Source organism: Danio rerio, chromosome 10 (genome assembly GCF_049306965.1).
Source record: "Danio rerio strain Tuebingen ecotype United States chromosome 10, GRCz12tu, whole genome shotgun sequence".
Lineage (NCBI taxonomy): Eukaryota > Metazoa > Chordata > Actinopteri > Cypriniformes > Danionidae > Danio > Danio rerio.
The window spans coordinates 50,050,001-50,074,105 of record NC_133185.1 but is presented as its reverse complement, the minus strand read 5'-3'; the positions used below and the strand labels follow the sequence as shown (position 1 = coordinate 50,074,105).

The window sequence follows — 24,105 nt, the reverse complement described above, 5'->3', positions numbered from 1 at the left end:
ATCCGGTAGCTATATTATGTTCAGCGTATGATATGTGTCCGGCAGAGATTTGCGTGTCAGAATGCCCTTTAAACTCAGGTTCTTGGCGTTCTCGGTATACATTAATATCTATATATTTGCTCATTCTTCTGTGTGTTACTTGACGGAGCGCTCAGCTGTCAAGAGCTCAGGTTTCAGATACTCTGCCTGTCTCCGCCCACTCCATATACAAGCCCTGCCCACACACTCTCTGGACTGCCAATCAGAACGGCAGCCTGCCATCGCTAAGACCCTCCCCCTTTTTTTTTCTCTTGGAGATTTACAAGTCTATATTTAGAAAATGCTATGTATGTTTGTAACAGAATAAAGGACATTATAAATGATGGAAAGCAAACGCAGTGGCCTGCTGGTGTTTCATGTGTGTGTGTGTGTATTATTATTTATTCATTTAAAAATATTAAGTTTACAATTTTTTTTACAGTTGATGTTTCTGTGTGGAGTTTGCATGTTCTCCCCATGTTGGCGTGGGTTTTCTCCGGGTGCTCCGGTTTCCCCCACAGTCCAAACACATGCACTATAGGGGAACTGATCAACTAAATTGTCCAGTGTAAGAGTGTGAATGAGTGTGTGTAGATTTTCCAGTGATGGGTTGCAGCTGAAAGGGCATCGTAAAACATATGCTGGATAAGTTGGTGGTTCAGTCCCATGTGGAGACCCCAGATTAATAAAGGGACTAAGCTGGAAAGAAAATGAATGAACATTTAACCATTTTTTTCTTTTTTTTTACAATAGTATTTTTATTATTATTAATTTTTAATAAAAATGTTGAATATTTGTTTACATTTTACTCTATTTTAATAATACATATTCTAAAAGTGTGTTTATATAATTTATTTAAAGTTATTTTGTCATATTTATGTATTCATTAATTTATTTTATTTTCGGCTTAGTCCTTTCATTAATCAGGGGTCGCCACAGTGGAATGAACCACCAACTTATCCAGCATATGTTTTACACAACTGATGCCCTTCCAGCTGCAACCCATCTCTGTGAAACATCCATTCACACTCACACTATACGGACAATTTAGTCTACCCAATTCAACGGTACCGCATGTGTTTGGACTGTGGGGGAAACCAGAACATCCGGAGGAAACCCACACCAACACAGGGAGAACATGCAAACTCCACACAGAAACACCAACTGACCCAGCTGAGACTCAAACCAGCGACCTTCTTGTTGCGAGGCACAGATATGCCAACATTTATCCATTTTTAATTAAGGTAAATAAATGTGTCTATAAATCAAATGATTGAATATTTGTGCACTTTATTTTCCAAGATTAACATTTTTATTAAAGGTTTTAAATGATGCACATGAATAATGTTTTAGATTTAAATATATAATGTGTTTGCATATATATATATATATATATATAAATGTGTGTAAGGAGAGTTCCTCCGAGAGCTTGACTGGTGGCTCGTGTTTCCCGCTGTGACGGAGATCCTGCTGAACAAACCCTGATCAGCTCTCAGCTGCTGCGCTATATATAGCTGCTGTTGCCATGAGCCCACAATCAGAGAGGGAGAGAGTGAGAGTGTGTGTGAGAGAGAGAGAGAGAGAGAGCTGCTGCAGAGAGCGCATGTGAGACACACACACAGCAGAAAAATTACACACTGCAGATATTACACACATCCACACACACACAGCAGATAATACACTCAACAATGTTATAGCATAGCCACAGCCAACAATACACACGCGCACACACACACACACACACACACACACACACACACACACACACACACACACACACACACACACACACACACACACACACACACACACACACACACACATAAAGCAGATATAACATACAGCAAGATAGTATATATGCATGCCCGCAGTATATTACACACACACGCACACACACAAGATATTACACACAGCATGGCACATTACACACACATATACACACATTACAGCAGATAGTACACACATACACATACAGACATGACACGCATAAACATACACTATCTGCTAATACACACTGCAAATAACACACACACACACACACGTTTATACACACATAACAGCAGATAGTAGACACTCATACAGCAATTACACACACGCGCACACAAACACACACAGCAGATATTACACACAAGACATTACACACACACACACACACACAGTAGATATTACACACCGGCAGCAATTACACACCAGCAGCAATTACACACACACACACAGCAGATATAACACACTGGCAGCAATTACACACCAGCAGCAATTACACACACACACACACACAGCAGATATAACACACTGGCAGCAATTACACACACACACAGCAGATATTACACACCGGCAGCAATTACACACACACACACACACAGCAGATATTACACACTGGCAGCAATTACACACACACACACACACACACACACAGCAGATATTACACACTGGCAGCAATTACACACACACACACACACACACACACACACAGCAGATATTACACACCGGCAGCAATTACACACACACACACACACACAAACACACACAGCAGAAATTACACACCGGCAGCAATTACACACACACACACACACACACACACAAACACACACAGCAGAAATTACACACCGGCAGCAATTACACACACACACACACACACACACAGCAGATATTGCACACCGGCAGCAATTTTACACACACACACACACACACACACACAGCAGAAATTACACACCGGCAGCAATTACACACCAGCACAGCAGAAATTACATACACACGATACACATAGCAGATAATACACACAGCAGATATTACACACTGGCACACTGGCAGCAATTACACACATACAGCAGATAATACATAAACAGCAGATATCACACACACACACACACACACACACACACACACACACACACACACACACACACACACCTGCAATTTGCCGGATTCTGCAGTAAATAATATTCCCCAGCGGATTAAATCCATTAGCAATCCAAACTCTTTTATTGTATTAAATATGCAAATCAGCAGGATTTAGTGAAATGTTTAGATGTGTATTTGTACAAGCAGTTATAATAGAGAAAATATCACTGATATGGATCATAAATGAGCATATTTCTGTAACTTACAGCGCTGAAGAGGAGACTGAACAGAGCTGCTCACGGGCCTACGGTTGAACTAAAAACAGAAAGAAAAACAAGTTTAAAATTTAAAAGTTTTAATGTACAAAGATATTATTGATTTACCAATTGAAAGAGTGTTGAGTCTGTGTTGATGATGACAGAACAACAGTAACAAGCTGATTTGACAGTTACAGATTTAAAAAACAAAAAGGCGGCAAAATAAAATAAATAAATAGTTGTAGAATATATAGTGTACATTTTATAATCAATAATATATTATTAATGATATTAACGATATTAATAAATGAATACATTAATATATTATTGTATTCAGTTGAACGCCAGAAAACCAGTATGGAGCGTTGACAGTCTGTGTAGATGACGACGACAGAAAACCAGTAACTAGCGAATTTGACAGTTACAGATTTGAAAAACAAAAAGGCGGCAAAAATTGTTTTTTAACAGCTTTTTAAAATTGTATTATCTTATATGAGACTTACTTGAGATTTCTAATGATTGTAAGGTCTTGTGAAAGTTAAAAGATGTTTTAAAAAAAAGTTAAAATGATGGAGATATATCATTAATTTACCTGTTAAGAGAGTGTTGACAGTCTGTGTAGATGAGACAACAGAAAATCAGTAACTAGCGAATTTGACAGTTACAAATTTGAAAAAAGGCGGCAAAAATAGTTTTTTAACAGCTTTTTCAAATTTTATAATCTCATTTGAGACTTACTTGAGATTTCTAATGATTGTAAGGTCTTGTGAAAGTTAAAAAGGTCTTGTGAAAGTTAAAAGTTAAAAAGTTAAACAATAAAGATATTAAGAGATTATTAATTTACCTGTTGAGAGAGTGTAGATAATGATGGTTGAACGCCATAAAACCCAGCAAATTTGACAGTTAGATTTGAAAAACAAAAAGACGGCAACAGTATTTTAACAGAACTTTTCAAAATTATAATCATTAATATATTAATGCTATTAATGATAATATTAATAAATGATTACATTAATATATTAAAGCATTTGTTTTTAAATGTATCAAGATGCTATTAAACTATTTTCTGTGAATGTGTAATTTTATAAATGTAAACTTACAAACCAGAAACCTTTTTCTAAATATTTTTCTTACCATCCTATTTGAGACTTGAGATTTCTAATGAGTGTAAGAACTAGTTAAAGTTAAAGAATGCTTAAAAAATATGAAAGTAAATCAGTAGCAATACTTGAGAGCTTGCAAATGTAAATATGAGCACTTGTGATAATAATGTTTGTATGTGTAGGTTGAAATGTACACTTACAGCTCTGATGTGAACAGCTGAAATCCTCGATTTGCACACACACACAACAATCCACACACTTGTGTTTTGAATTGGAAGTTGCAGATTAATAGTTGTGTATTTGTAAAATGTCATTCACAAATACAAAGTGACAGACACACGTGTGCACGGCAAATTTGACTGCATCTTCGCTCTACAACCACAGGTCGGCACTCACAACCTCTCAGATTCGTCAGTACAACTACAAATCTCCCGCGCTCTGACTTTTGCTACACATCTCCCGCGATCTCTGTAGCAGAACTCATCTGTGCACTCGCAGATGCAGAGGCGTGAGCAGCGCTGGGCAGGGGAGGGGCGGGGCTGGTGTAAAGCTGTTTGATTGGCTGAAGCCTGACCAATGAACAATGCCAGCAGCCAACAGGACTGAGGTGCAAAATAATCATTTCCCACGATTATTTTATTATTTAGGGTTTATTTAAACTCTTTTCTGAAGAGATTCTTGTTAAAAATAATAAATTCTGTGGAAATGTACATACCAGTAAAAGAGCAGCAAAGCCAGTTTATTGGCTAGAGCCAGCCAATGAGATGGGGCGTTTCTGTTTGTCAGCACACAGGGCAGCTCACGTTGTTGGAGGCCTCGAGCAATCAGAGGGTAAGTTATGATTTTTAATAATTATCTATATGTTCAATACTGTTAGCTAAGCTAAGGACTGTGCTGGGTGCTTCTCTTGTTTGTTTCTTATATAAGAAAACAGTTATGAGTTATCTAGGAGCTGCTTTCAATCATGTTATATGGTTCTAAAGATACGATTCAACCCACATGAAATAAGAAGTTGTAATAGCATTTATAGTAAACAATATTACGTTTTTGAACCATACTAACTATAATAAACTGTATTATACTGTATATATTGCAGTATCTACAACTTTGTTAATGAATGCAACAGCACACTGTAGTATTAACTAGCATGAACTTTTTGAAATATAGCTATCTGTTTAAAACTAAACATTCTAATGCCATTTATTATGCAAATATCAAGTTGAAACAAATCTGTTAAGAACACGTATTTATATGTAAAACCTAATACATTTTAAAGCAGTTTCATTTCTTTCTAATTTTTACATCTACATGCATTACATCTGATTTAGGTCAACAACTTGCATCCTTCAACATGATATGTGTGTTCAAAGGAAGAGCAACTAGGTGAGGGAGACAGTGTCCATCGCTCGGCTGAGGGTCCACTTTGAGCATCTCATCTGCAGGGTTAAGCAACATAAGCTGAACAGTCATCATCTCTCTCTATTACAGCGAGCATCAACCAGCTTTACACAATGGTTTGCTTTCTGACCATTAGTTAAGGCTTGATCAAAGTATTAAAGAGGAGATAACATTTGATGGGTAATGATGAAGTTGGATTTACCACCTCCATATCATTATGAACAAGGAAAAACCCTGAAATATTTCAATACAAGTAACTAGACATTTGCACTGCACTTATTTGGACTGTAAATTTTATTTGACAAATTACATTCCCTTACAGAACAGGTGTCAAACTCAGTTCCTGGAGGGCTGCAGCTTTGCAAAGTTTAGTTCTAACCCTAATTAAACACACCTGATCAAACTAATTGAGTCCTTCAGGTTTGTTTGAAACTTTCACTTAAGTGTGTTGAAGAAGGGTTGCAACTAAAAACGTGCAGGGTTACGGGCCTTCAGGAACTGAGTTTGACACCCCTACCTTACAGTAAAGTGTAAAAATACTACATTAAACAATTATCAAAATAAAAGTTGTGTGTGTGGGTGAGTGTGTGTTTTGTTCAAATCTGTAGTCATCTTGGCAGGTAAAAAGAGAAAATTAAGTCGGCTTCCTCTTGAACGATCTGAATCCTTTTGAAGTGTTTGTAGATGAGCTGGATCATCATGTCATCTTTAGCATAAATAACATCCTATTCAAGCTATGCAGCTTCTCTGAGTTCCTCATCGACTTGAAACATGCTGATCTCTCCTGTCACTCCATCCTTACAAGAAACTGAGAAATAACCTATAGTTAGTAACGTTCATAATTAAAAAAGTGATATAAAGGACACACTGTACACAAACATGTAAATAGATAGATGGATAGATAGACATGATGCAGGTTATAATAACCAAAACCGGTATGATCTGTAAGAAACTGAAACGCCTAGTGTTATTTTTAATTGCTATTAATGTGTGTGTGTGTGTGTGTGTAAATATACTTCAATTTATTAAAGTTTATGCTAGTTAATACTACAGTGTGCTGTTGCATTCATTAACAAAGTTGTAGATACTGCAATATATACAGTATAATACAGTTTATTATAGTTAGTATGGTTCAAAAACGTACTATTATTTGCTATAAATACTATTACAACTTATTTCATGTGGGTTGAATCGTATCTTTAGAACCATATAACATGATTGAAAGCAGCTCCTAGATAACTCATAACTGTTTTCTTATATAAATAAACAAACAAGAGAAGCACCCAGCACAGTCCTTAGCTTAGATAACAGTATTGAACATAAAGATAATTATTAAAAATCATAACTTACCCTCTGATTGCTCGAGGCCTCCAACAACGTGAGCTGCCCTGTGTGCTGACAAACAGAAACGCCCCATCTCATTGGCTGGCTGTAGCCAATAAACTGGCTTTGCTGCTCTTTTACTGGTATGTACATTACAGTAGAGTTAATGATATTTAACAAAAATCTTTTCAGAAAAGAGTTTAAATAAACCCTAACTAATGAAATAATCGTGGGAAATTATTATTTTGCACCTCAGTCCTGTTGGCTGCTGGCATTGTTCATTGGTCAGGCTTCAGCCAATGAAACAGCTTTACACCAGCCCCGCCCCTCCCCCGCCCCGCGCTGCTCACGCCTCTGCATCTGTGAGTGCACAGATGAGTTCTGCTACAGAGATCGCGGGAGATGTGTAGCAAAAGTCAGAGCGCGGGAGATTTGTAGTTGTACTGACGAATCTGAGAGGTTGTGAGTGCCGACCTGTGGTTGTAGAGCGAAGATGCAGTCAAATTTGCCGTGCACACGTGTGTCTGTCACTTTGTATTTGTGAATGACATTTTACAAATACACAACTATTAATCTGCAACTTCCAATTCAAAACACAAGTGTGTGGATTGTTGTGTGTGTGTGCAAATCGAGGATTTCAGCTGTTCACATCAGAGCTGTAAGTGTACATTTCAACCTACACATACAAATATTCTTATCACAAGTGCTCACATTTACATTTGCAAGCTCTCGAGTATTGCTACTGAATTACTTTCATAAAAAAAGTTCAAATGATGGAGATATTAAGAGATTATTAATTTACCTGTTGAGAGAGTGTTGACAGTTTGTGCAGATGACTACGACGGTTGAACGCCAGTTACAGGTATAGTGAACCAGTAACGAGCGAATTTGACAGTTACAGATTTGAAAAACAAAAGGCGGCAAAATAAAGACGAGTGTTTAAAACTGTATAATCATTAATATATTATTATTGATTTAAAAATAATATTAATAAATGATTACATTAATATATTAGTTTTAATAATTATAATTGTCAATCAAAATGTTTTAAAATATAAATTGGTTCTGTGAATGTGTAGTTCTATACACAAATGTAAACTTACAACAAACCAGAAATTATAAATATTTTCTATCTTATTTGAGATTTCAAATACAAAAGGCTTTTAAAACTACTTAAATTTGTAAATTGTGTGATCTCTTCCTTTAAAATGTGATGTTTTATTAACGTACCCGTTTTGTTTTTCGCCTTTGTGTTGTACTATGACTATTTTTGCATTGCTCTTAATAAAAGTCTCCTACTTTCCAATTACACCTGCGAGGCTACTGCACATGCGCGCTGTATGATAATAATTAATGATTTTACATTACTACTAGATGTAGGTTTTGATTTGGGGCAGGCGTAGACGTTGATAAGACACAATTTACTGCTTAATTTCAATAAGTAAAACCAAAATCAAATCTCCCAAACTCCCCGCATTATATGTAGTGACGTGTTCTGACACAAGGCGGCGCTCGTGTGTTTTATAAATCTCCAGAACTATAAACAAATATAGACCAAATAATACAGCACAGGATATTGATAATTAATTAAAATATGTTCAAATTATGTTTAAAAGATGGCAAAACTTATCCCCCATTTTTAAAGGAATAATATTACTGTAAACAAGTCTCTCATGCCCCACATGTCAAAAGCACCACGGTAACTTTATAATAAATGTTTCATACTTTACTTTAGCTCAAAATGACTATAGTGTTCACCAAGCATTACATGTGAGTAAATATGGATTTTTTAAGCAAATGTGTTATAAACTTTAAAAGTAATGAGAATAATCATATATACAGTACGGTTTTATTTGAAGAGTACTGGTAAATTATGAATAAAAAAGTATATGGGATGACATGGTGGCTTAGTGGTTAGCACTGTGGCCTCACAGCAAGAAGGTTGCTGGTTTGAGTCCCGGCTGGATCAGTTGGCGTTTCTGTGTGGAGCTTGCATGTTCTTCCTGTGTTGGTGTGGGTTTCCCCCACAGTCCAAGGGAAATTGATTAAATAAATTGGCCGTAGTGTATGAGTGTGTGTGTGTGGGTGTTTTCCAGTACTGGGTTGCAGCTGAAAGGGTATCTGCTGCGTAAAACATATGCTGGAATAGTTGGCGATTCATTCCGCTGTGGCAACCCCTGATAAATAAAGGGACTAAGCTTAAGGAAAATGAATGAAAGAATTAATTAATTATATACAAGTCAGAATTATTGCCCCCTTCAAATTTTTTTCTTCTTTTTTACATATTTTCCAAATGACGTTTCACAGAGCAAGGAAATTTTCACAATATGTCTGATAATATTTTTTTCTTCTGGAGAAAGTCTTATTTGTTTTATTTCGGCTAGAATAAAAGTAGTTCTAAATTTTTTGAATACCATTTTAGGGACAATATTATTAGCTCCTTTAAGCTATATTTTTTCCCAACAGTCTGCAGAACAAACCACTGTTATACAATAACATACCTAATCACCCTAACCTGCCTAGTTAACCTAATTAACCTAGTTAAGCCTTTACATGTCACTTTAAGCTGTAGTAAAATATTAGTCTAGTAAATATTATATAGTCTAAAATTATTTACTGTCATCATGACAGAGAGAAAATAAATCAGTTATTAGAGATGAGTTATTAACACTGTTATGATTAGAAATATGTTTAAGAAATCTGCTCTCCGTTAAACTGGGGGGCTAATAATTCTGACTTTAACTGTATATATATATATAGATTTTGAATGCATTATGAGGGTTAATCCACAACACAACCCCATGTAATATATATAGTTAAATATTTATTAAATAACAAAGAAATCACTGCAGAAAACAATACAACTGATTTAAAACATGATTGAAATAAATATTAAATATAAGTACAAAACAGAGAAGCATACCTGACGTATTCAATGTGAATTTACCATTACCAAAAATAGTATAAAAATAAAAATAAATGCAGGATCTGACAGACCCTTACAGCTGAAAATATATTAAAATTAACATATTTCCCAAGCGCTGTTTAACAGTTGTCAGTATATTTTCACACAGGAGAAATGAATATTTCCTTCAGATCAAACAATTAAAATAATAAAAATTAAATATATTCATAAGTTAAAACCGCTGTGGTCAATAATAACCCCTTAATAAATAAACGTAATAAAATAATTAGTAAAATATTACGACAAAGACAAAAATAAACGAGTTATTAACTCTAATATTGCTCAAAATGCATCCAAGAATAAGCAGCACTTGGGGAATATTTGCAAATAATTCAGTCTTGAGCTGAACTCATCATCCTGTAAGCTGTACATGGTACATACTCTCTCTTTAAATCATAATTAATAACCATCTCTGAATAGCCGTGCTTCCATCTATTTATATGCACATCTTGGATTATTGCATTAAAAAAATGCTTAATTGTAACGCCAAGATGTGCATCAGTGTGTGTGCTGTGATTTAGTTTCTGATAGCTGCTGATCAGATATAAATGTGTGTGTGTGAGGGTGTTTGCGTCAGTAGTGTTGGTCTGCAGCTCTCCATTGCTGCAGATCTGAATTGTTGTTGTGCTGATTGTAGTTCTCGTCTTTGGATGGAAGCACAGCAGTTTTGAGACTCTAGATGCGCACTTTATCCTGCAGCTCGAAGTTAATGATGCGCTCGGTGTCTTTCCTGTCCATCTCCACCATCTGCGAATCTTCATACGCGGTGCTGATAAACCAACCGGGACATTTGACGGACTCGAAGGTGTTTATGGAGCTGCCGGTCTCCTTCCTGAAGAACAGCAGCTGGTCGTATCCGTTTGGATCTCCAGCTTTAATGGTCTCCAGAGACCCGCTGATCTCCTAAAGTCAGCAAAACACAGGCTTAATTAATGCATTTATTTGGAAATTAATGCATGTACAGCTGAAGTCTGAATTATTCTCCCTTCTGTTAATTATTTCTAATATTTCCTCCAAATGATGTTGAACAGATTCAGGAAATGTTCACAGTGTTTCCTATATTACTTGTTCTTCTGGAGAAAGTTTAATTTGTTTTATTTCGGCTTGAATAAAAGCAGTTTTTAATAGTTTTAAAGCTATTTTAAGCTCAATATTATTGGCCCCTTCAGCAATATTAGTGTTGGATTGTCCAGAACAAACCACTGTTATACAATGACTTGCCTAATTACCCTAACTTTACCCTAATTACCCTAGTGAAGCCTTTACATGTCACTTTAAGCTGAACACTAGTGTCTTTAAGAATATCTACTCTAATATTATTTACTGTCATCATGGCATCATTATTAGAATTGAGTTATTACAACTATTATGATTAGAAAACTTTTAAAATCTTCTTTCTGTTAAACAGAATTTGGGGCAAAATATATGCAGGAGGGCAAATAATTCAACTGTGTGTGTGTGTGTATATATATATATATATATATATATATATATATATATATATATATATATATATATATATATATATATATATATATATATATATATAATTATACTAATTTAAAGTGCTTTATATAAAATAAAAACAAAAATACATTTATTTTAAACGGTTTAAAATACATATTAATATTTATTTATTTATTATTTTTTTATATTTTTGTACTTTTTATTTATTATCATGCATGTTATTACCATGCAATATTATTTTGTATGTTTGAACTTAATTTCTGTTGTACATCTTAAAAGCTACTAAAATCAATAAAAACAGTGTTAAAAAAACATATGAATAAGAACCATTAATTTTAAAAAGTTTAGTTTCTAACTATTAAAGTGCATCTGTGTTTATTTAAAGTGCAGAAACTATTAGTTCATGATTCTTCCTTTTTTTGTGCGTGTAATGTATAATAATTGATTATTTATTATCCTGTACATTATTATTTTAAAGTCATTAAAAACAGGCTCAAATAATGAAATATGACAATTAAAAAAAGTCAAAAGTAACAAAGTTTGGCTGGAAACAAAACTTTTTTTTTTTTTTACTATTTTTTTCTTTTCTCTTTGCCATGATGACAGCACATAATATTATACTAAATACTTTTCAAGATACTAGAGCAAATCCATGCAAATGTCAACCTTGCCATTAAAAAAAATGAGGCTTTCACTAAAATATGGAAATCGTTTTCTACTTTTTTTAATGTGAGCTTGTATTTTACATACTTTACAAATTCTCAAAAATGTCTCTGTTTTCAGACAATTATGTTTGATTTACCAAAGTCACACAAGTGTCAATTTCACATCCATAACGGAGAGACGTCACATCCATAACAACACTTTTTCCCTCATAAATGCACAAATGTCAAGTAAAATAAGTCAATTATTTTTGCTCTATAGAGAAATGTCTTTTATCCTTTTGATTAGCATTGTTTATTTTGGGTTGTGCTGTTTAATTTATAGAATTTCTACAAAGCATGTTGCATACTGCAAACTCTACTTTTTCACATCCATAACGCATGCTTATTTTCCTCATTTAAACAATGAAACATGTTTACAGATTGATCTTTTTCTGCTCGTATAACTCTGTGGTCAGTTGTTCTGGGAAATATAAACAGATGTTTTAACAATGTTAACATCTACTGTCTATGTAAATTTATGTTTGGATTTTTTAATGCAAACGTCACATCAATCACGCTGCAATTGCTCACTAGTATTCAGCTAAAAGTGACATTTAAAGGCTTAACTAGGTTTATTAGGAGAAATTGAACGACAGAGTTTTGTTCGGTAGATAATCAAGACAAGTATTTTCCTAAGGGGGTGAATAATATTGACCACAACAGTTTTTACTTTTCTTTTATTTATGCTCCAGAAAATCTAAGACTTTCTCCAGATGAAAAGATAAATAGGAAATAGAGTGAAAAATGTTCTTGCTTTGTTAAAAACAGCACTTTAATAGAATAATACTAATACTAATAATAATATTAATAATAATAATAATAATAATAATAATCATGGAGCACAAACCTTGAGTACGAGATGTGGAGCGGAGCCTTCGGCGGGGCTGCAGGCCAGGTACAGGTTACTTTTGGAGATTCCCAAACACACAGGCTGAGCAGAAGTAGCCGGAGCACTGGGCGACGCATACGTGGACATGCTGAAGCGCACTGGAGGAAGTGAAAACAGGGGAAATTCAGGAGAAAAGCTGAGATTTCTGAAGGAGAGTCATGTGTTGGTCACACTCTACCACACGCCTCTAGTGTGATGTACATCATGCTTTTTGTTTTAAATATTGAATTGAATTAAATTCTACAGTAAAATAAACCCACAGGTGTGTAAATGCTGATGCTTACCTTTCAAGTCGCTGCTTCCGGCTCTCAGTGTGACGGCCTGCAAATGTGGAGATCCGCCACTGAGCACCAGAGACTTCTTATACTGATCGCAAATCGTGCATTGCAAGACGTTTTTGGTTTTATTGTAAGACGGCACTGAATCCACCACGTTCACTTCACGCTCTGTGGAGGAAAACACACATTAGTGATCATACGTTCATTTCAAAATGCTTTATACTCTTATTTTTTCTCTCCACAAAAGTCATCATGACTGCATTTTAAATTGTGTGAGACTTTTCCTACTTGTTTCTAGTCCAAATATCTGACAATTCTTATACCAAAAAGCACTTTCTAGACTAGTGAATAAGATTGTCTTGTTTTAAGTCTAAAGGAAGTGAGTTTTTCCTTAAAACAAGCTAAATAATCAGCCAATGGGGGAATAAATAGTCTTGATTTCACTTTGAATTTAATTTTGTATTTTTTTAAGATGCAGATTTGAATTATTTTGTATTTTATTTTTAACCTTATAAATATATTAGACGTTTGATGAACGACAAACTCCACTGTATGTCACAGTTTTATGTCGACAGACCTTAATATTATTATAAACAATTCTCAAGTAACATCTTCTCACAGATATCAAACATATACCAAGTGAGGAGCAGGAAAATAAACCTTAAATATTTAGATTTAAACACTTTAAGGAAACAACAATCTCAAAATTTAAGCAATTACACTTCTTTAATAAATATTAAAAGGATGTGATCACTTCTTGTTGAATATATACAGAATTTACAACACTGCCAGTCTGCTATGGATCATCTTTCTCAGCCTCACGCATGCTCAGCCACACCCACCTATTTACATTTTCGCGGTATGCAAATTATTAAATATTATTTTACGATGCACATTTGATTCTGCAGGAATGATATATACCATCTAGCCTTACTAAAACCCTTCATATCCATAATAAATGCTAACTCTCTCTTTCTTCCAGCAGGGGGCGCAAATAGCAAATAGCTTAAAGTACACATGAAAAACCTGCCATATTGATTGTGTTAGCTCACATTGCTAGGTTAGTAGTGAACAATTAATTTGTGCATGTCATTAAAAAAATTGTGTGCCCTACTAGTGTGAAATCTGAAAAGGCACATCTTGTTTGTTTTCGATTAAATCCTCAGATTAGGTCTGTCTGAGGTATTGGGCGTGGCTAACATACTTAACCACGCCCCCTCCAGCTGTCAGTATTGACAACAAATAGAAAAGGTGAGCAAGAGGAGTCTGTTAGGTTGTAATAACTCTCGTTCCCCCATCTTTCGGAATGAAGCACCTAATTTATACATCCAATCAGCTCGCAGTAGAAAAAAAAAAACAAGCCACGCCCACTGTTAACTCCTTTAATATTGCGTTTCTCAAGGAACTGCATCACAATGCGAAAAAAGGTCTTAGCTTCTGGTTCATGCAGACTTTAAGGGCCTTATTTTATTCTAATCTGATTTATTTTTTCAGCAAGCACACAGACACCCTGTGCTATTACTCTCAATAGCAATAATATTTCAGTGTATAGTGCAGTCCTGGTAGTAGGTACCTTGGATGACGTTCGCCATGAGCATGTCCAGCACCTCTTTTTCTCCAAACTCTGTGGATTGGGGTTTGATGTGCTTCATTCTGTTCAGGGCGATGATGACGTTCACCAACTGCTTCATTTTGTGCTGCGAAGTCCACATCTCCAGCCTGATGCCCTCATGCATGTCGCATCTGTAGCTCTGCAGGGAAATGACAGCGTTAGACATGTTTATATATATATATATGCACATTTTAGAATATTGCATTGCATATAAACATTAGAGGACAATAATAATAGATGCACATAAACTCTGCTGTAAACAGATGCAGTGAGGAAACTCTTCATCGGTGTGTGTGATGTGGTTTCGTTTTTGCCAGATGATTTAACAGATATTAATGTGTGTGTGAGGGTCTTTGTGTCATTAATGTTGGTTTCCAGCTCTCCATCGGTGCAGATGTGAAATGTCGTTGTGCTGATAGTAAAAGCCCTCAGTCCTCTGTCAGTCCATCTTCACAGTGTTTTAGTATTATTATTCTATTATTATTATTATTAATATTATTAGCTCCAGAACTGTCTTGAGCATCTGTCTGCGTTCACATTCACTGTGTTCACTGCGTTTCCTCTTCTGAGGCGCAAACACCACAGTGGCAAATCCCAACTACACTTCTCTCAGCAATATCGGTCACAGTTTAGAAGGAACTGAGGAGTTTCTTCCCTTTCATTTTGAGTGGAAACGCTGCTATATTCATTAAAGTTTTATGCCATATTCCAGTTTTGCACATTGGTCTAATTCACATCTTTGGATGGAAACACATTCATTGACTAACTTTAACCAACCTGTTTGAGTTTAGATATAGAGATGAATGCATGAAAAAATAAACATTGATTTTCTCAGTATTTTTGTTCCAACATTCTTCTAAATATCTTCTTTTGTGTGCAACAGAAGAAAAAAAACTCATAAAAGCTTACAACCACTTGAGTGTGAGTAAATAAGGAAATTTAAATTCCCTTTAAATAAACAATTTAATTTGATGTCTAGTTTTTTAGCTTAGCAATGTTGGTCATTTGATTAAAAATACAGTGATTATTTTGATATATTTTTACTATTTAAATTAGCTGTTTTTATGGTTAATATACTGCAAAATATAATTTATTTCTGTGCTGAAAGGCTGAATTTTCAGCATCATAACTCCAGTCTTCACTATCACATGATCTTACAGGAATCAGTGTGACTTCCGGAGCACAAAATCAGTCACAAGGGTACATTTTTGGAAATTGATATTTATACATGATCTGAAAGATAAATAAACTTTACATTGATGTATGGTATTATAAGGACAATATTTAGCTGATATTCAACTAAATAAATATTGTAAATATTAAAAACAAAAAAATAAAAGTAACTATTAAAAAAACCTAAAGTTGTGCAAGTTAAGTCATAAGCAATGCATATCGCTAATCACAAATTATGTTTTAATAAATTGAAAGAAGGAAATTGACAAGATGTGTTCATGAAACATGATTTTACCTAATATTCAAAAGATTTTTTTGGAATACAATGAAATTAAATTTATTTTTTAGATATTACTAAAATTTTACCAAAGTAAATTAGCATTGATTAAGTGCTCCACGCTCACAAACACACTCATAATTATTGCTTACATTCGAAAAAACATTGTATAAACAGAAAGCATTTATAAAACGTAAAATAACTCACCATTGCAAGCGGATCTGAACAGTCCATCTCATCAGAATCTGAATAAACAGCACTGTCTGTCTCCCACAAACTGCAAAATATCAGCTTTTTAGACCAAATATGCAAATATTATGAATTATATATATATATAAAACGGCATTAATACTCACTTTTTTGGAGCTATGGTGACTTCATATTGCCCGCATGCCATCATTTCTATAAAAATGAAGCAGAAATGACTAAATAATAATAATGATGAATATAACTGATAATAATAATAATAGTAAAATGCATGTAATCTGCACTCCACATACCAGAGCTGGTTAAGTTCCTCTGCTTTCTCATGTGAAAGTGTGTGTTGAATGACTGGCTGTGAAAGCGTGCTCGTGTTTTATATGATCCTGTTGAAGCGGGAAATTCCTTGATGAGGAAGTAGACGTGGTTTACAACAGCGGATGTCTGACGGCTCAGGATATCGTCATGTCAAACAGGTTTTTTTATTATTATTGAGGCAAACCCCTTTAGGGTGTGCAAACACTTTCTTAAGTGAGCGCTCTGATTAATGGCAGGGCGACCTGTGTAACCATTAAAGCACAATATTTTTCAATATATGAGAAAACGAGGAGGCAGAATATCAACAACACGGTGTGCACTATGAGAGAAAACTAAAAATAAATAATTAAATAAAGCATTACTCTTTTTTTTTTAAATATAATAATCAATTATTCAAATTTCCCCAAAATGCAAAGTTTTGAGCTCATGTGCACCTAATAGGACTGGATAATAATGTAAATAATATAACAAAAACAACATGCAATAATAATAATAATAATATAATACTAATAATAATTTAATAAATATAAAAACATTTTTGAATAAAAGTAAATGTCATATATTTATTTAAAATTACATTATATGAATAACATATAGATCTGATCACATGTATATATTCAAAACATATTACATTACGCTTTTAACTGCATTATTTTGGGGAGGATAAAATGAACACTGTGATGAATTAGTGAATATTTAAGGTCATATTTTAAAAACTGATCTGAAAATAAAATAAATCATAATGTAAAACAACCACTTTGATTTCTTAAAAAAAACGATTGCAATGGTTGTTTATGTGGTCACCTGTGTGCCAAACAGCTTTTGCAATAATATGACGTAGATTAGGCTTTGGTTAACAGGAAACAAGCACCAAACATCCTGGTTTGCAAAAGACATAAAACTACGTACATGTAGAAAAATATAAGAATACAAGCCCATATAAAACTAAAAACAGCACAGGTTTAATTGACCCTGAACAACGTTTTTTTACAGTCTCTCACCTGTGCGTTACATGTTTAAGGCCTGTAGATCTCTGCAGGGTTATTAAAACACAGATTATTGATCACTTCAGACCTCATGTGCTGCAAAATAACGTGTATTGTTATAGTGACCTGTCATTAGCGTGTTTGTGATGGCACAGACAATAATATACATTTTACACGACGTTTACACGATTGTTTAAGGCTATAAATACGTTTGAAGATGAATTTTTTTAGTTGTTAACTTACAGCGGCAAATAAATCGATCGGAAAACTTGTAACGCTACATTGCAAGAAACAACAACTTACCAAGTCGTCAAATGGCGCGAACTCTGACGGCGTTCCTCCACGCGCGCATGCGCTGTTCGCATTGTTGACGAAATGGCGGGATATTGCAAAATTCTAAGATGGCATGTTTTATTGAAAGCCATAAACATAGAAAACACAACTTTACTTTTTATTCTAACACAATTTAAACAACTATGCTCAGATGAAACTACAATGGAGAAACTTTGTTGCTTGTTTCCTATATGATAAGGTTATTTTAGTTATTGTTTTCCCTTTTTTTAACCTTTCTGATATTTTGTTATGACGAAAAAAGACTCCTATAAATTATTATAACTTGCTTATTTTGTTCATTTATTGTTAAGATGTTTTATTTATTATATTATAATAGAAAATGAGGTAAAATAAAAACAACATAAATACATTAAAAATAAAAGCGCAGGGAAATGGATTTTATTCATAACTGATAAACCATTAAGGATCAAAACTCTTATAAATTGTTTATTATTTTGTTAAACACATAAGCGAACGTTATTTTGTTTTAATAGTGTATTTATTTACAGGAAAAACAAATTATGATGTACATAAAATAATCATTAAATAATTACATGAAAGTTTCATCTTTTGTGTGAATTTCTTTCTCATTCACTTTTCAAAAACAATATGATGAAAATGCATTAATTTGTGTTTTAGACACCATGTGGAGTCTGGTTTGCACAAAATGCTGGAAAATGTCAACTCTGTTATCGAGTTGGATTGGATTCTGATTACTGTAAGTTAAACATTTGTTGAATTTCATTCCAGTTGTGGAAAAGTACAGTAAAACTGGAAATATACTCACAATTCTACAACGAGTATATATATATATATATATATATATATATATATATATATATATATATATATATATATATATATATATATATATATCGGGTTGGACCCCTTTTGCCTTCAGATCTGCTTTAATCCTTCATGTCAGAGATTCAACAAGCTACTGGAAATATTCCTTAGAGGTTTTGCTCCATATTGTCATGATAGCATCACACAGTTGCTGCAGATTTGTCGGCTGCACATCCATGATGCCAATCTCCCGTTCCACCACATCCCAAAGCTGCTCTATTGGATTGAGCTCTGGTGACTGTGGAGGCCATTTGAGTACAGTGAACTCATCGTCATGTTCAAGAAACCAGTCTGAGATGATTGAGCTTTATGACATGCTGCGTTATCCTGCTGGAAGTAGCCATCAAAACACTCAGGTAGGCTGTGGCGTTGATGCTCAATTGGTACTAATGAACCCAAAGTGTGCCAAGAAAATCTCCCTACACCATTACACCACCACCACCAGCCTGAACCGCTGATACAAGGCAGGATGATCCATGCTTTCATGTTGTTGAGGCCAAATTGTGAGCCGAGCATCTGAATGTGTCAGCAGAAATGGAGACTCATCAGAGCAGCAACGTTTCTCCAATCTTCTATTGTCCAGTTTTGGTGAGTCTGTGTGAATTGTAGCCTCAGTTTCCTGTTCTTAGCTGACAGGAGCGGCACCCGGTGTGCTCTTCTGCTGCTGTAGCCCATCCGCCTCAAGGTTGGACGTGTTGTGTGTTCAGAGATGCTCTTCTGCAGAGCTCGGTTGTATCGAGTGCTTATTTGAGTTACTGTTGCCTTTCTATCAGCTGAAACCAGTCTGGCCATTCTCCTCTGACCTCATCAACAAGGCATTTGCGCCCACAGAACTGCCGCTCACTGGATATTTCCTCTTTATCCTCTCTAAACCCGAGAGATGGTTGTGCGTGAAAATCCCAGGTGATCAGCAGTTTCTTAAATACTCAGAGCAGCCCGTCTGGCAGCAACAACCATGCCACGTTCAAAGTCTCTTAAATCCTCTTTCTTCCCCATTCTGATGCTTGGTGTGAACTGCAGCAGATCCTCTTGATCATGTCTACATGCCTAAATGCATTAAGCTGCTGCCTTGTGATTGGCTGATTAAAAATTTGCGAGCACTCGGACAGGTGTACCTAATAAAGTGGCCGGTGTCATTGTGTGTGTTCAGTAAGTGAACTCATGGAATTTTTGTTTGTTACTTTATTAATTCACTTAAGACAAAAGTGGAAAAACTTCCACATTTCATTACTGATCTTTTTCCAGTGGTAGAATATCCACAATTGGGTTATGAGGAACATCAGTAGTTCAGCAGTCAGTGAATCCCCTTAAAACCAAATATTTCCAGCTGAATTTCGGAGCTCATGCAACTTCCTCAATCTATACTGTACAAACAGCACTTCAGCAGTAATGTGGTCATAAAAGTGCCTGTTTTACTGACTGAGCTCATTTGATCTCAAGTTGAGCAAAAACATTAGGATTATGAAATATATTTACTACTTAATTTCACTGTTTAAATACATTGAAAATTGTTTATTCCTGTTGATTAAAAGCAGATTTTTTTACCAGTTACTCCAGTCACTTGATCCTTCAGAAATCATTCTAATATGCTAAATTGCTGCTCAAGCTATGTTTATTATGATTATTATTACTACTATTATTGTTGTTAATAATAATAATAATAATATTTGTTACAGTTGAGTAAATTTGTTTTAAGGATTATTTAATGATTTATCTGAAATAATAAGCTTTTATAACATTATACACTGCACTATTCAAAAACTTGGAGATGTTTTTTTTTTTTAGTAAAGAAATAATGGATATTATTACTTTTATTAACAATTATATTAAATGCATTTATGATGACAAAAGATTTCTAACTTTCTGTTAATCAAAGAAAGCTGAAAAACTCTGGTGTTTTCAACAACAATAACAACAACAACAATAATAGACGAGTCTTCGCTGAGGCCATCTTCCAGCCTAAACCACGGCGATTGAAGCTCTGCACAAGACTTTTGGCCAGCGGAGAAATTAAAATGGTCGTGCCCAACTGAGTCTGGTTCTCTCAAGGTTTTTTTTCTTCACTCCCATCAGGTGAAGTTTTTTTTCCCTCTCCGCTGTCGCCACTGCCTCGCATGGTTCAGGATTGGTAGAGCTACGCATCGATGAATTGGCTCTTCAGTGTTTGAACTCTCAGTAATGATTAAATCACACTGAACTGAGCTAAACTGAACTGAACTGAACTTAAACACTAAAAACTGAACTACCCTGATCCAGTTACTGAACCACACTGTTCCAGTTACTGAACCACACTGTTCCAGTTACTATGACCATTTATGTGAAGCTGCTTTGACACAATCTACATTGTAAAAGCGCTATACAAATAAAGCTGAATTGAATTGAATTGAATAATAATAATACAACAATACAACAACAACAACAACAATAATAATAATAATAATAATATGAATATGAATACCACAACAATAACAATAATACAACAATAATAATAATACAATAATAATAATATATTATTATTATTGTTGTATTATTTTTATTATTATTATTATTGTATTATTATATCAATTATCATTATTATATTATTATTATTATATATATTATATCAATAATAATAACAATAATACAACAACATCAACACAACAACATCAATAATAATAATAATAATAATACAATAATTTTGTTGTATTATTTTTATTATTGTATTATTATTATTATTATTATTATTATTATTAACAACAATACAACAATAATAACAACACAACAATTCTACTACTACTACTACTACTACTAATAATAATAATAACATTAATACAATAATATTGTTGTATTATTTTTATTATTATTATTGTATTATTTTTGTTGTTGTTATTATTAACAATAATACAACAATACTAACACAACAACAAAAACAATAATAATAACAATAACACAATTATAATAATAATAATAATAACAATAATAACAATAACACAATAATAATAATAATAATAATAATAATAATAATAATAATAATAACAATAATAACAATAATACAACACAACAATAAACATTTCTTAATTATATAGTCAGCATATTAGAATGATTTCTGAAGGACCATGTTGAATATTTTAAAAATATTATTTATTGCAAAAACATCAAATATTTAATTTATAATTTATCAAATTTATTTATCAAATATTTCTGCTGTACTTTGAATTAAATAAATGTTGGATTGGAGAGCAAAATAAAAATTCTAGTTTATGTGTATATGTACAAGTCGACATGCATGTGCATATATATACATATTTATATACAGTATATTTGTTATAATTGTTTTATTAATTATGATTATTGTCTGTTGGCTTGTTATAATCTGTTTATTATTAACAGGTAAAATGCTAATTAAGAGATGCAAAATTAACTAAATCAAAACAACTGAACTTGATTTACAAGCTTATAATTTAAAGTTCCACTAAAGAAAATATCTCCTAAATCTCCTATATCCTGATCTGGGATGAACCGTTTCATTAGGAAAGAATGTACCAGATACTGCAGGGATTTAAGCAGGAAGTGATGAAACCCAGAGCAGAACGAGCTTTCACAAGTTTAAACAGGACTCTCTATAGGTGTAGATCTGTGACTCAACACTCACTAACACTGAGCACAATTCAGCATTACAGCGCAGATATAAATTACACTCGACCATATATTCACTAGGAAAACGCATGATCTGAATGACAATATTATTTAGGATTTTACTGTATTTTTGCTTCATTAACAACATTATTATGTAAAGGTAGAAAATACAGTATTGCATCATCATCATCATCATCATCATCATCAAGTTGAACAGCGGCTGATTTTGGGAGTTTTTGCACAGCATCATCCAGCACATAATTATATCTCACTCTCAATGGGTGTGAAAGGTGCAAAGAGCGGAAAATAACACTCTTATGTAAAACTATAATGTTTGGCAACACTAACTTGATGTACAGAAGCACCAATTCTCACTATTAACCAGTGCTTTATAACCTGCCCATATTAAAATAATACCTGTTTATTAAAGCACATTATCTGTATGATCATATTCTACCTCCTTAATCTTATTTTAACTATTAATAGGCAGCAAATAATGAGTTTATTCAGACGAAAGTCATAGTTATTGTTTTATTAATAGTGAGAATTGAAGCTTAAAATGTAGTGTAACATTATAATGTTTACGTTAAGTAAGGGTCATCACTGCAGTGATTTGAACTGAACGACGCTAATAATGTTGTTTATATATTTTTGACACATAACGGTTATGTATATATGTATATATATATTTGACGAAACCGATTGCTCCAAATCATTTGAGTTTAAAAATCTAATCTATACGAGTACTGTGAACTTACTCCATTTAAGTTGAAGTAATGAGGTATTTCATTAACTCTTTACCTTCAACACTGAGTTCAAAACTCTTAGTAAATTTTGAGTTAACTACACTCATTCCATTAGAAAAAAATTGACTGTTGGGTTTTACAGTGTATTTATATATAATTAATTAATAATTGTAAAGTTATTTAAAATATTCACTATATTTTGAAGTAAGGGTTACTGTTGCAGTCTTTTAAATTGAGCAAATATTAAATGATGCTCACTGACATTTTATATAGAATTTATTTATTTAAATATACCTTTTAATAAAAAAATAAAGGCTTTTAGTCATCAAGTATGCAATAACTATATCTTAGTCTCGAAAATGCAGGATTGATCTATGTATGGACAAATATTAATATAATATACAATACATTGAGTTCAAAATACAAAGTAAATTAAATAAAAAAAATTGTGTGTGTATATATATATATATATATATATATATATATATATATATATATATATATATATATATATATATATATATATATATATATATATGACGCAGCATTGGTAGACTGATTTCTGAAGGCTCATGTGACATTAAAGACTAGAATAAAATTCAGCTTTACATCACAGTAATAAATTACACTTTACACTATATTCACTCAGAAAATGGCTTTTTTGAATTGTAATATATTATCACCATTTTACAGTGTTTTTGCTGAATTTAATACAGTATTGTTGAGAAACTGTACACACAAACTCACTGCACCGC

The 24,105-nt window shown here is 33.5% G+C and overlaps 2 protein-coding genes across 16 annotated transcripts in view; both read right to left on the bottom strand.

Annotated features, from left to right (window-relative positions):
* The window catches only part of myo18b (myosin XVIIIB), a 673,005-nt gene that overhangs the window by 65,207 nt on the left and 583,693 nt on the right, over positions 1 to 24,105 (bottom strand). The gene's annotated exons all lie outside the window — the stretch shown is intronic.
* On the bottom strand, positions 3,047 to 18,195 carry il1b (interleukin 1, beta). Of its 15 annotated transcripts, XM_073913694.1 has the most exons (10): positions 18,114 to 18,195; positions 17,826 to 17,906; positions 16,806 to 17,066; positions 16,662 to 16,707; positions 16,513 to 16,582; positions 14,817 to 14,994; positions 13,250 to 13,411; positions 12,924 to 13,063; positions 10,593 to 10,808; positions 3,047 to 3,174 (listed from the first exon to the last, which is right to left on the bottom strand). In XM_073913694.1, the coding sequence occupies exons 3-10, from the start codon at positions 16,834 to 16,836 to the stop codon at positions 3,097 to 3,099; spliced, it is 921 nt and encodes a 306-aa protein (XP_073769795.1). In that variant the 5' UTR covers positions 16,837 to 17,066; positions 17,826 to 17,906; positions 18,114 to 18,195; the 3' UTR covers positions 3,047 to 3,096.

Excerpts from the sequence above, each read along its gene's own strand:
- il1b (XM_073913694.1), bottom strand. The coding sequence starts at position 16,836 with ATGAGAAAGCAGAGGAACTTAACCAGCTCTG. Across the intron at positions 13,412-14,816 it reads CATGGCGAACGTCATCCAAG|AGCGTGAAGTGAACGTGGTG; the intron begins GTACCTACTACC and ends TTTCCTCCACAG. Across the intron at positions 10,809-12,923 it reads CTCCACATCTCGTACTCAAG|GAGATCAGCGGGTCTCTGGA; the intron begins GTTTGTGCTCCA and ends TGCTGACTTTAG.